At 42.7% G+C, this 14393-nt stretch overlaps 1 protein-coding gene across 2 annotated transcripts; it reads right to left on the bottom strand.

Moving 5' to 3' along the window:
* Positions 1-139: 139 nt before the first annotated feature.
* Positions 140-14009, bottom strand: trappc13 (trafficking protein particle complex subunit 13). Of its 2 annotated transcripts, XM_053516195.1 has the most exons (13): positions 13934-14009; positions 11398-11466; positions 10928-11027; positions 9944-10028; positions 9677-9804; positions 6948-7020; positions 6072-6116; positions 4527-4544; positions 3069-3202; positions 2527-2725; positions 2180-2280; positions 1933-2080; positions 140-1031 (listed from the first exon to the last, which is right to left on the bottom strand). In XM_053516195.1, the coding sequence occupies exons 1-13, from the start codon at positions 14007-14009 to the stop codon at positions 924-926; spliced, it is 1284 nt and encodes a 427-aa protein (XP_053372170.1). In that variant the 3' UTR covers positions 140-923. The 2 variants fall into 2 exon arrangements, with proteins under 2 accessions (XP_053372170.1, XP_053372172.1); XM_053516197.1 differs by lacking the exon at positions 4527-4544.
* Between the last annotated feature and the right edge of the window lie 384 nt (positions 14010-14393).

Below are 14393 nucleotides of genomic sequence, written 5' to 3'. Positions count from 1 at the left end.
GTCTCAGTCTGATTTCTCCTGCATGCTTTAGCGCCACCAAGTGGTTTGTTTCCTCTTTAAACTCCACACGGCTGTAAACACTGAACTCTGTGTGTAGATAAAAACATCACAGGTGAATAAATGTGACGTGAAATCACTATGGAATTTATTGTGTGTTTATTTTTTCAGCACAGGATTGACAGAGTGATTAAATATTAATTAGGAATCATTAACTCATTAACAGCTTGATGCTCTTTATATCTCTGTAGAAGCCCAAGTTTCATGTATTTACACTTTTACACAACTCTTCTTTGCTCATTAAAAGTTTGGGAAGACAAACACAATCGTGTACTCGATTAAAGCGGCCATGTGTAAGGTTTCAGATGCATCGATTGCGACTACAGTTCAGACTCCTGGGAGAAATCTGTTAAGCCCCGCCCACAGAGAACGGTTGGAACGGTCTTCATTAGTGCTTTGCCTAAGATCTGCAGTTCACAGCAGAGGGCAATAAACATTACATACAGCTGCTTTAAAAGACTAGAAGGTTTATTCTGAGAAAAACTGTGTGACTATTTTGCCAATGATTAAAATCTAACACACGCGTCCTCTCTCTCTCTGAGAACGCCACAGAGGTGTGTGTGTCGACGTGTGAGAGATTGTGTTCACGTCTCTGCAGATCCACAGAAGACATGTTAAAGGTCCTGCGTCCCTAAACGTTTAATGAGCTGCTGATGGACACGAGTTATTCCTCTGTACTGACGTCTGGGCTCGCTCGAGTCCTCTCCTTTATTAACATTTACACAGACTTAAAATCAGAGGAGGGCTTTAAAAGCACACACTTTAAAAGAAGAAGAAGAAGAAGAAGGTCAGCTGATCGGGTAAAAAGTGGTGATGCAGTTGGTCCATGGAGGTGCAGGTTACCGGTACAGGAAGTGGGAGGAGCCTCAGGTCTCAGGGCTCAGGTACGGACACACCACACACACCTGTGCGATGTCGTCGTACTCGTACGTCCGCTTCAGGAAGGTGTCTGTGAGCCTCAGGCCTGATATACTCTGCAACAAAAACAGTGTTACAACAACAACAACAACAACTAGACAGGTACATTTTCTGAAGGAAATGTAAGCGGTGCTTGTGGTGGCAAAACTCGGGCCTAGGGCGTGGCTCGACAGCTTCACGGTGAGCCTGAGAGGCCGACTAGTAAAATAGGCCCACCCCTATGTTAGCATGTTGCTAGCATGATGCTAACATGATTAGCATGTTGCTAGCTTTATGGTAACTATAGTAGCATGTTGTGGCATGTAGCTACTGGATATTAGCATGTAGCTCTTAATTGCTAGCATGTGTAAAATGTTAGAAGCCCTCTGTTGTGGCGCGAGTCAAAAAACTAAACCAGTTTATTTAGTGTTATATATATGTTTTATATGTTGCTAGGGTACTCTGGTTGCTAGGGAGTGGCTTGGCACCTGCTGATAAAGAAATCAAAGGCTTCTGTGGACTATAAATGATATAAACCAATCCTCATATCCCTATGATATACTGTTGTGATGATAATCCCCTATGGGTTTGGGTTGCTAGGGGGTGTGGCTTATGAGCATCATATCACAGCTGGGTTCCGTTTCAAAATTCCTTTGGAAGTTACCATTATACGTCAATGGGGAAAATATGGGCACCTCTTGCCCCCCAGGGGTAAAACTTGTACCCTCTTGCGGGGTGTGTTCCGACACAGCTTACAAGCCCCTCCAAATGTGATGAATTGCATCTTTCTACGAAACTGCCCATATTTTTATTAATTAAAGGATTGCGTTCCTTTTTATTCCCTCATTGTTACGTTTAATAGCGTGTGGCGTTCCTCTGTCCCCCTGATGATGATGTCACAAAACTCACACCGTCACAGCTGCCTGTCAGAGGGAACTAATCAACACCCGAGCCATCAGTGTCGTGTCCCTGAGGTACCTGGAGTCCCTGTACGGAGGACAGGAGCTGCAGTGGGATGGACAGAGACGCACTGGGACCCAGTTTGCCCAGCTGTCTGCCCGAAACTCCACACCAGTGCACTGAGCGAGTGTTACACATCTCCAGGAGCAGGTCCATGGTGCGCTCACTGACACCAGATCACACACAAACACACACACACACACACTTAGTACTTGTATTCGTGTTTAATGAGTGTGTGTCACTGCGAGCGCTCCTGTGTCTGTACCTGCAGTTTGTGATTTTACAGGTGATGTCGAACGGCTCCTCCATGTTCACCGTGTCTGGGACGAACTCCAGCGACAGTCGAACGTCTCCGTAACCTGGAGCCTGGGGGGAGGAGCAGAGAGACATCGGGCCAAGATTTTTTTTTATTTGTTTACATGACTGTAAAATGTAAACAGGAAGCGCCATGTCATAATAAAGCAGTCATGTTTAATAAACTGGACCACCGGGGACGGGAAGGGGTGGGACGCGACCTCCGGCTCCAACACGTGTCCCCAAACCCTGCTTCTACTCAATACCCTGAGCAGCACTAGGACTCTGTGTGTGTGTGTGTGTGTGTGTATGTCGTACCATTCTCTGCAGCTGGCTGGTCTGTAGGCGTCCCCTCTCCCCCAGGTTTGTCTTCCACACAATGTCCAGCTTGCCGATGACCGTGACCCCTTTAATGACCCCGGCCTTCTCTGCGAACTCCGGCTTGGGTTTCAGACAGTACAGGTACTGCCGCGTGTCCATGGGCTGCAGGTACGACATCTTCCCAAACGTCGACTCGCTACAGAGGAGGAAAAACACACTCGTTATCAGGGACGTGAGAGAGTGCGAGTCCACACCCGCTTCAAAGGCAGAATGGAGTAGAAGCAGAGTAAGTGAGAGATCACGATCCTGTTTCAGTGTTTATTTAAAGCATTAAAATATTACATTTTCTATTAAAACCACGTAAACACTTCAATTAAAATGTAACACTTTGTGTCAAAATGTAATACAGAGCGTTACACTGTGACTGAGCGCCAGGGTTTAATAGAAAGACACGTCTATCCTCATGAACACTCAACGTCCTTATACGAGGATGTGTGTGTGTGTGTGTGTGTGTGTGTGTGTGCTGTAATGAGTTGTACCGCTCCTCTCCTGAGCACACGGTGTTGAGTTCAGTGACGTTGTACATCATGGAAGGTTCCAGAGACACTTTCTCCATGAACATGGGCGAGGTGGTGATGTTCTGGATCTGAGCCTCCAGGAAAACCTCGTCAGTCTGCAGGGATCAGAGCTCAGCTTAGGACAGTTTACACACACACACACACAGCTGCTTTAATTCAGGCCGAGTACCGGGTTTGAAAGCGGTGTGTGTGTGTGTGTGTGTGTGTGTGTGTGTGAGATAACACAGTCCAATATTAACACACTTTAGAGCATTATTATTATTATTTTTATTTTAAAAATGTGCTTCTGTGAAACACTTGTTTTAAGTCTTTCTTTGTAAATGAAGTTAAATTGAAGCTCCGCCTGAATAAAGCAGCTGCTCTGAACACACACACACACACACACACACACACACACACACCAGCTCAGGTTAGTTAGTTCATGCCTGCTGTTTAAAGTCTGGAGAGAAACTGGAAAAAAAGAGAGACCTTAGAGACAGTACAGTTATAATTTGAGAATCGAGCACACGGGCCACACGGGCCACGCCCAGCTCAGGAATTTCCCACAATCCCACAGAAACGTACAGCTTAATCACGAACATGAAGCTTCAACATCTGTGTGTGTAGAAATAATGTAATAATACAGAGCTGTATTCAGAGGTGTGCTGAGGATCTTACACACACACACACACACACAAACACCAGGACTGCAGACCCGAGTGCTGCACAGACATCTGGTTCTGATCCGTGTCCAGCTCCTCCACAGTGCGTCACGCTGAAATGTTTCACTACGATTCCAGGACACCTCGGTTTGGTATCTCACGGCTTCACTCGTGTTAAACAGGAGATTAAACGTGTGCGTGTGTGTGAGTGTGTGTTCTCAGGTGCTCCTCTAGACTCCGGTCCTGTAGGACTTCCTGCTCATGTCAGATTTTCTCAGCTCCCAGTGAGTGACCCCTGACGTGACCCCTGACGTGACCCCTGACGTGACCCCTGAGTACAGCTCTGTTTGCAGGAGGTCTGTTTACGGTGAGGAATCAGATGAAGCAGGTAAGAGGTGTGTGTATTGTTCCCTGTGTCTGATTGGCACTCAAATGCAGGTGGCAAAGGCAGCAGGGGGGGGGCAGCAGGGGGGCAGCAGGGGGGAAAAAGCAGGAAGAGAGAGAGAGGAAACAAAAAGAGAAAACAATAAAAAAAAAAAGCATTTCATTGCATTGTTGTTGTTGTATTTTTCCAGTCTCTTTGACTTCCTTCTTGTTTTCTTGATTATTTTTTATTCTGAAATGTGAAGTTTTTATTGTTTTCCCTTCGTAAAGCTTGGCGTTGCTCTGTTTATCGGCTCCACAGAGGAAATTAAAGGAGATCAAGAGAGGGAGAGAGAGAGAGAGCACGAGCGGGGCTGCAGAAATCAGGTTTACAATGAGAAGGGAAAGGAATTACCACAGAACTCAGGTCACTCTAATGGAGAAAATAAAACACAAACAAAATGAGAAAGAATTAGAAATGTAAAAGGTTACGTGCGTTAAAGAAAATGCAAATAAACTACAACAACAACATACATGTGTACACAGCGCTAACATGCTAATGATAATAATAATAATTATTATAATAATTCACTACAAAGCAAAAAAAAAACAGAAGAATGGATCTTTAATGAACTGGATTGAGGTGATGTGAAGAAGAGAGAACTGATGGGACGTGTAGTGTGAGAAGTGCTAACGAGCTCGTTAATAAACGTGTGTAGAACCGTCACCTTACTCCAGTCACCCCAGATAAAAGTATCTGACTGGATTTTCCACAGGAACAGATCAGATCGGTGAGACATCGTCTCGCTCACATCATCTCCTCACTCTGATCGGTCTGAAACGTATTATTGTGGAACACTGGAACGCTTCCAGACGTTTATTCTGCATTTTTCACGGTTTCATGAAGTGTTCCTCAAAGCTCCAACACGATTCACACATTCTTCTAAACCAATAGCTGAAGAAGTCCTCAGTTAATAACGCAGTCCAGGTTGTCTCCAACTTTCGAGTTACGGATGTCTTCAGATACGAACGGACCACACGATCACATGGTTATAGTAAACAGTACACACACACACACACACACTCGGATGTTGACTATACGAGTGACGCACGCGCACTGAGACTGAGCATGAGAAAAATAGACTCTGCAGTGCACCAGATACCAACATTTACACCTATATACACTATTTTCAGTAAGTGAATGTATAAAATGTCCAAAGACCGGTATATTGTACGTGTGTGTGTCTGGGGGGGGGCTGATAATTATGAAAATCTTTAATAAGACAAGGTTCACAGTCCAACACAGTGGAAAACAGCTCTGAGACAAAATGGCGTACAGGATTCCCATCATGATTTAAAGACAACACTTACATTTCACTGCGAGTCGTGGTTACAGTTTTTGGCCAAATGATGGCAGTGTGGGGGAAAAGGGGCAGTATGCTTTACTTTGTATATTCATATCAAAGGTGTATAAGAGTCACTGTGTCAGACTTAAAAACAAATCTGACTTACGAACACGCTCCGGAAACTGTAAATAGGGGACAATCTGTAGCACAAGAAGATGCATTTGCGCCCTCCTGTGGTGTACAAGTTATTAGATATGAGAGCTAACCCCGGGTAATAACTTTGAATCGGGTAAATTCCTAACAGCAATTAATCAATCCATTATTATTATTAATTAACCCCGCTAGAACCCATTACTCTGTGTTAAACTTTTACACACACACACACACACACACGCACGAGACATCGTGAATGAACAACAAAGTTTTTATCTCTGCGTTAGTGCACCCAGCTGTTAATATGTGCAATATTACACTGTTATTACACTGTTATTACACGTCACTGGTCTACAGGGTTAATCCCAGTGACTGTGCACAAGGGCTCACTGTGGGAACGGTGACAGGATGAGGCTAAGGGGTTCTAATAAAAGACACATACAGACACACAGACATCTCACCTCTGCGTTGTAGAACTTGGTTTTCACATCCAGAGGCTTGAGAACCTGATTTAAAACAGAGTTCAGACTGAAGGGTGAGTAAACCTCGGGTTCTGCTGATGGACAATCCATAGAACAATAACAGTACACACACACACACACACACACACAGTGATACTGTGTCTGATCTGATGTGTGGTGCGTGGGTGTCACACGGCTGCTCGGCGAGGACGCTCCGTGACTCCCAGGTGGAGCGCTGATGTTAACTACGTCGCTCTGATCACACAAACCTGCCACATTGTTTAGGGGTCGCGTCTCTTAACCCTTTAAGCCAGAATTAAATATAATATTTATTATTTATACATAAATTATCTTACAACCAAAACTGATTTTTATCAGAGACCCCACTAATCTGATTCCTTATTATATTTTATTCAAATTTAGCTAGTGACTAATGTATAAGTGATATTTTAGTGAAATCGTGTCGTGTTATGTTTTACCCGTGTGTTAGCCTGACAGTTTGTGTATACCTCAAGAGCTTCGGTTAAAGACGTATTCAGTGTGTGAGTGGACTGCCGGGGGACACGAGACACAAGGTGTTTAGAAATTTAAAAAAAAGAAAGTTTTAATTCTCAGACTCGGTAAGTTTGGGGACATTTGATCTAAATTAATACTGAAAAGTACAAAAATCTGTTTAATATTTTACAATTTAAAAAGGAATGGTAACAGAATTGTAACATCTGCTTCCTGTATGTTTGAAATTATTATGTTTAAATATTATCATGTTTCACATTCAGTCTGAACATGAACACGACTGTATAACTCAGAGACAGAGAGACACAGAGAGACATAGACAGTCAGAAAGACAGAGGGGGACAGACGGGAACAAACAATCACCTGGAATTTGAAAAACTTCCTAAAGTACAGTTTGTCTCCGGTCTGAGTGGTGTAGCTGACTGCACACACCAGGCTGCAAACACACACACACAGAGTTTAGTGAATAGAAAACTTTCATTGTATTGTTTAACAGTGGACCCTTGGACTGTAAGTATAATTCGTTGTGTGCTCGTATATCAAAGTGAATTTTCTCCAGAAGTTATAATGGAAACTTAAAAATATTCACATAAAAATAATTAATACAAGACTTAAAGGTCCTACACATCTCATTTTTCATTAAATGTTAATATGATCTTTAGGGTCCTAATGAACAGTTTATATTATACGTTAATTAAAAATTCAAAAGGATTGTGTAAAAAAAACACTACTTTTACCTGGTAAAAACTAGCTCTGTTCTCAGCAACCTGTTTCAGTACATGCTAATTTAAATGCTCATGACCTCTGCTCAGTGCTTTGTGGGTAATGCAGTCCAAACTGGAAAACGCTGGAATATGGAGCCCGAGCCTGTTTTCTTCAGTCGTTTTTGGTTTGATTTAAGTACGGAACCTACGCGGAAGTTTGTAATATCACCTGACAACGCAGAAATTAAAAGAATGGACATGCATCGACTCGATTTGTCTTTCTCATCACTGCATGGGCATGAATTAACGGGCTGTTGCGCTGCCGCGAGCAACAACAACATAAAGCGGAGAAACTTACAGAGAGAGATACGGACGCGATGTGTTTACTGATGTGTTTACATGACTTCTTAATCTTCGACAGACATCGTTATAAACCATCTAACGTAACAAAGGTAAGCATAATATAGTTTTCCGACTATGTACACAGTTTGCAACTAGACAATCACCTTAATGCATTGTTTATTATAAACGGGCGATTAGGGATTATATAGAGACGGATGTACACAGAGAAGAAGCCATAACCATGTTCTATGAGAGTGTAAGTTAACTTACACTCCGCATTCATCATGATTATTAGAAAAGGCGATCTGCAAAGAGTCATAGTAAAAGGAATTACCTGCTTTATATTGACCCGCGTTTATAAAGCAGTCTGGTGAAAAATGATTATCGCAAACATGAACGCATTTAGGTAAATCAGCGGGGACGTTAGCTTTAAAAACTAAATTCAGCCACTGCGTCCTCAGTGGCTCAGATACCTAACACTAGGTAGGTACCCTAGGTCACTAACCCTAGGTAGTGAATGACGACTGCTGTGTTCGCTATTACACCCAACAACTGTACACAACACTCGCTTAGGCGCCATTTTGCTCCAGCAGGAAAAAAACAATGGCCGACAGCTTCTTCTCACTCGGGGCGGGTCAATGTGTCACTCAACTAGTGTAGGAGTGGTCTCTTGTGGTGTGGCACCACAGTGACAGGCATTTGCGATTGGCCTGATTTCAGAAGGGGCATGTTATTGTAATAAATGAAAAGAAAACCACTGGGCGGCTCTTTATCATCGTAGAGTGGTTGTGTACGCACTCTCCTAACACACAGTTCAGTCCAAACAGCTTAAAAAAGTGCATGTAGGACCGTATGACCCCTTTTAAGTAAAAATAAAACTAATTAAACTGCACTTTACCTTCACACACACACACGGTCACATGGTTATAGTAAACAGTACACACACACTCGGATGTTGACTGTACAAGTGTCGCACGCCCACTGAGACTGAGCAGCTCAGTTGTGATCATGTGACGCTCGACAGACGAAGCGTATGCGTACTGCTCCTATATCGAGATCTTACTTGTTTATTAGGTAAAAATTAATTTAAACATTTTACTCGTCTTTCAAAACACTCACAGACCGAGTTACTCACAAACCGAGGCTCTAGTGAGTTAACTGTAAAATGAATAATTATTTATTTAACAGCTAATATTCGACTCCAGACTCTGATACTCTGCTCTGCTCCGGTGTTTTAAGCCAGTGGTTCTCAAACTTTCAAGCCAGCGAGCCCTAATTGAAGATGGACGAGATCTCGTGACCCCCACTATCAAAAACAAGCAATAAACAGAACACGCTGTTCATAGTATTATGACTACATTTACTTTACATCAAAATAATTTTAGCTTACTTTTTAATGGGAAGGGTGTACTTGTTTATTAATTTTTTTTGCTTGTTGAGCAATCATGTGTTGTGCCGGGCTTCATACTTTCATGTGCAAGCACTCTGAACAGATTACACACCGAGGGAAATCTACAGTAGAGCACGTGAATCCTCACTTTATGAATTCTTCCTGATATTTTCGACGTTTCTCACTTTGGTCTGACGGGGTCTGGCTCTTGGTCGATGTACTCGATGGTTCCGATGACTCGGGCAAACTGTCCACAATTTCCTTAACATTTTTAGATTTGCAAATAACAAATTTATTCATCTCGGCAGTTGCGGTTTTCACGTGCAGTTGTGCGCTGTAGCAATAACTAGTGAGCCAGTCGCTGCACAGTGACGTCATATCTTTGAGTCGCAAATTAATTTTTTTTAAACACTCACACTCAATCAGTAATAGCTTTACAAATCAGAAAATATTTATTTATAGCATTTACTTGTAATACTGAAAAGTGTGTATTATAATCACAAAAAAAGACATAATTTTTTAATCCCTCTCGCGACACCTTGAAATTTGTGGGAACAAATTTGGGAACCACCGTTTTAAGCTTCACTCAGGAGTTTGGAGTCGAGGTGTAGTGTGTATGCAGCTTCATTAACACTCATAACCCCCTCACGTCTTACATGTGAGTGCCGATCTCTTTGACCTCGTGGTGAATGACGTCATCGATGCAGCTGTCGGGTTTGAGCTCCGACACGGCGGAGTTGGAGGCAGAAAGGTTTAACCTCTGAGAACTGGTCTGGAGGTCGGCCTGGGGGAGGTGCAAGAGATGGGGTAACAACACTCCCACTGTTTTACCCTGACACACACGCACGCACGCACTCTCTCACGCACGCACGCACTCTCTCACGCACGCACGCACTCTCTCACGCACGCACGCACTCACTTACCTTCACTAGGATGTCCTTTACCATCTGAGTGCTGTCGTTGTGGACGCTGATGTAACTGGAGAAAGTCTCGCCCAGGAAGATGTTTCTGTACAACACACACTCATCATCATCATCATCATCATCATCATCATCACCATTATTATTACATTACTTTGAAGAGCAGAAGTAGGACATTTTTGAGCAGTACAGTGTGTGTCTGACGGTTCATAGTCAAAGTAACCCAGAGTAACCCAGAGTAACCCAGAGTAACCCAGTAAGGATCTAATGGATGAACCTTCAAAGCATTTTTGTAAGTCTAAAAAAAGCAATAAGCATTTCACTGCATATCGTTCGGTGTATGACTGTGTATGTGACAAATAAAATTTGAATTTGAAGTCACTCTGGATTAGTTTAATATAAGAGCGTCTAAACATCTAGATGTAAATGTTTCAGGGTTCCAGATCATGACACACATCAGAACCACCGCCCCCCCCCCTGCCCCCCAAACCACACCACTGTACTGCCCCCCCCACACTGTACTGTCCCACACCACTGTACAGCCCCCCCCCCCCCCACTGTACTGTCCCCCACCACTGTACTGTTCCCCCCCCCCGCCCCCAAACCACACCACTGTACTGTCCCCCCCAAAAACCACACCACTGACCACACCACTGTACTGCCCCCCCCACACTGTACTGTCCCCCACCACTGTACTGTTCCCCCCCCTGCCCCCCCAAACCACACCACTGTACTGCCCCCCCCAAAAACCACACCACTGACCACACCACTGTACTGCCCCCCCCCCCCCCCCCACTGTACTGTCCCCCACCACTGTACTGTTCCCCCCCCCCGCCCCCAAACCACACCACTGTACTGTCCCCCCCAAAAACCACACCACTGACCACACCACTGTACTGCCCCCCCCCCCCCCCCACTGTACTGTGTACTGTCCCACACCACTGTGGTTTAAACTGCTGAGTAAAAACAACATGAAACTCTTTTTACCCAAAATTCTGAGGCAGTGTGAGCATCTCGCCGAGCATCAGAGACTCCGCCCCCTTTATAGTAGATGGGTCCTCCCTCATGAGCCGGCTGAAGAGATCACCTGCATGTCCCCACACACACACACACACACACCATAAAACACAAGGTAATAGATTATCTTAGGGTTTCCTTGCACTCTGTGCTGCTGAGAGAATCAGAGCCCAAGAGGACTATAATTCTAATAAACCTACAGACTCTGATTGGTACAATAACACCTGGTGCCCCGAGTCGTGTCCTCGTGCAGGGAGAACACCAGCTCCAGTCCAATAATGACTTCATTATTCATCTTAGTATAACTTAATTTGTTTACAATAAGGAGGAGGAGAGGAGGAAGAGTTAGTGGAGCCGCTCGTGTGAACAAAGTTAGTTTAGTTTAGTGTGTGTGTGTGTGTGTGTGTGTGTGTGTGTTACGATGCAGGGTCAGCTTTTACCTGGCAGGTCTCGGTCCTCACACGTCACAGGCATGTTTGTGAACAGCGTGGGTTTGGTCAGACGCATCACTGTGACACAGGAAAGAAGTGCAAACTCATCATCATCTGTAGTCTAATCCTCCACACACACACACACACACACACACTCCTCTCTCATCATTAACTCCCCTGCAAAGGCTGCACTTATCTGCTTTAACACCAGCAGGGCTCGCATATGCTCCCGAAATTTCATCTATGCGACCTCAAAATATATTTGGGAGCATTGGTGCGAGTGCATGTAATTGTTGGCGTGCGACCTGTTTGACTTTCTCCACAAATTAAACAGATTAATATGTTAACAGTATGTATGTGTTCTGTGCGCTGAATGCTGATACGATGATGTTCTGCCGTCTGCTGTCAATCACTCTGGAAATTTTAATTTAAAAAGGTGAAGAAGAGGGAAAATGAAAAGAACACTGACTGATTGCTTTTGCAAACCACATAACGTTACAAATAATGGCGCTGGTGATAGTGATCATGTAGTGAATGTTGATTCACCAGCCGAAAAGGTGGTGTACAGTTTTCGGAGGGAATGGCTGAAAGACTTCGAGTGGCTCCGCTATAAAAATGGCTCTATGCACTGCATTCACTATAAAAACCCGTGGGACGGAGTTTAAAGGTAACACAGCGTTCACCACTGAATCTACGCACTTTAAGCGCGAGAGCTTGGTCAAACACGGTGAGAGTGTCAAACACAAGAAATGTAGGGACAGGTGTGTAGCATAAAGTTCAGTTTCAACAGGTTCGATCGTTGAGACTTTTAATCGTCAGGATACTGCCAGCCGTCCCACGCAGAACTGAACGTGAAATTTAACACGGCATACACTATCGCCAAAGAAGAGCTCGCTTTTACTAAATTTAAACCCATGTTGCAGCTAATGAAAAAGAACGGTATTGCAATTAACATGACATATGCAAATGACAAGTCATGTGCCAATGTTATATATATATATATATATATATAAAAATAAAATGGTCGTATATTAGTCTACTATATTGTATTGAGTGTCTTACTTAATGTCTTACTTAATGTGTTCGTTGGTTTTTATATTATAAATGGATTTGTTTGTTAAAGTGTTAATGATGTTAGACCCATTTAAACATGTATTAAACTAGTGGGAAATATTTTAGGAATCTATGCAGCCACTAAGTCAGCATTTGCTGGTCTTGGGGAGTCATGCCACAACTGGATGCAGAAGACAGTGTCTATGGGAGCTGATGTTCTCTATCCAAAAGCGCATAAAGTCAGACAATAGACCTTCATTACACACCAACACGGTAGAAGATCTAATTCGAATTAGCGTTGAGGGACCTCCTTTGGAAGCCTTTGATGCCTCAGCCTCAGTCAAAAGATGGATGTCAGAGGGACAGCGAGCCAGAAGACCGAATTTCAAATCCTGGCCACAGGATATGTAAAGTTTCAGTGATTTGTTGTAGCTGTTTGTTGTTAGTGTTGATTGGTGTTGCTTTCAAATGAAGGAAATCTGTTAATATACAATTTGTAGTTGTGGTGCTCATTCATTTTTGGTGGGTGCTCCTAAATTTCTGCTTTTAGGAGCCCTGACCAGGAACTGAAGCATCATCCTCATCGTCCTCATCCTCGTCCTCATCCTCCTCCTCTCATATGCATTTCCATGTTATAGGAGAAATACAAATATACTTCTAAACTTTAACGAGTGATCAAATATAAAATAAACAACAGAAAAAAATGTAAATAAAAATAATTAATAAACACTAAAAATCAATGCTAATCTTTACCAAAGAGATGAATAATAATAATAATAATAAACTCTTTGCAGTTCAGTGTGATTTATTAACCACATTAATTTAATCCAAACCTCAAAAACAATTTAAGCTTTAAATCATAACTTTACTTTAATGACAGTTTTAATAAATTATTTTAGAAAAATTGCTTTGTGGCTCCAAATGCCAAAATATTGACACACACACACACACACACACACACACACACTTAATTCATCTAAATGTTGTTATTATTATTATTTACTTTCCCATGAGAGAGAAGCTAACACTTTAGCACACAGATGATTAGCTCCAGTTTATGCTCTTATCTAGATTTGATTAAAAAGTAACATTCGCAAACAAATAAACCAGACCAAACACACCTTAACTGTAATAAATATGAACTTTACTGAATGTATTAAACACATTATTCACAGATAAACACCTCACAGCAGGCTTGTGTATTTCTGCCAGGCTCGATACCAAATACCCCCTCAGTCCCTACAATAGTGCACTACACTCGGGGGGGGGCCTGTTACAGCGCTTCAACCCTACCTAGTGCACTTCAGCCTACAGTTTGTATTACAGCCTGTCGCTAAACACCGACCCGATAACAGCTTAGCTAGCATTAGCCTCACTCAGTCGTTCGTCTTATAACATACACTTTTAAAAACGGGTTTGTTTGACATTTTGACGCAATAACAAGTTTTTTCGCAAATCTACACTTTACACATAAATATTTTTAAACACTAACCCTTCAGTGCGAGAAGATGCTCCTGTTTAGCCTGATTGACGTCCATTTTGTCTAACAGTTGACCTTTCACCTGCATGATCAGCTGACTACGGCGAGCACACAGGAACAAGCCGCGTTTTCGAAAAACGGGAGCTGCAGAGCCTATTTATGGGCAATAAATACAAGTGAATATGGGGTTGCTAACAAATCACCCCAGAAATTATGATTTTATTGAAATGATAATTTTACTCTTTATGCAAAAATTTATTTTATCATCTCTAAGCAAGCCGCATGTTGCGATAAGTTAATTGTTTATAGTCATTTTTTATTTGTATTTATTATTTAATTTTTATTTCTTTAATGTTTTTTATTTTTATAAACATAATAAGTTGCTGTAAATTAAACATTTATCCTGAACTGAGCCGGCATCACAGTGGCAGGGTCCTCAACACCTCCACGTTAGTGTCGGAGTGCACTCTGT

Source organism: Clarias gariepinus, chromosome 17 (genome assembly GCF_024256425.1).
Source record: "Clarias gariepinus isolate MV-2021 ecotype Netherlands chromosome 17, CGAR_prim_01v2, whole genome shotgun sequence".
NCBI classification, from domain to species: Eukaryota; Metazoa; Chordata; class Actinopteri; order Siluriformes; family Clariidae; genus Clarias; species Clarias gariepinus.
The sequence above is the reverse complement of the archived record's forward strand: the minus strand, read 5'-3'. Positions and strand labels throughout refer to the sequence as shown.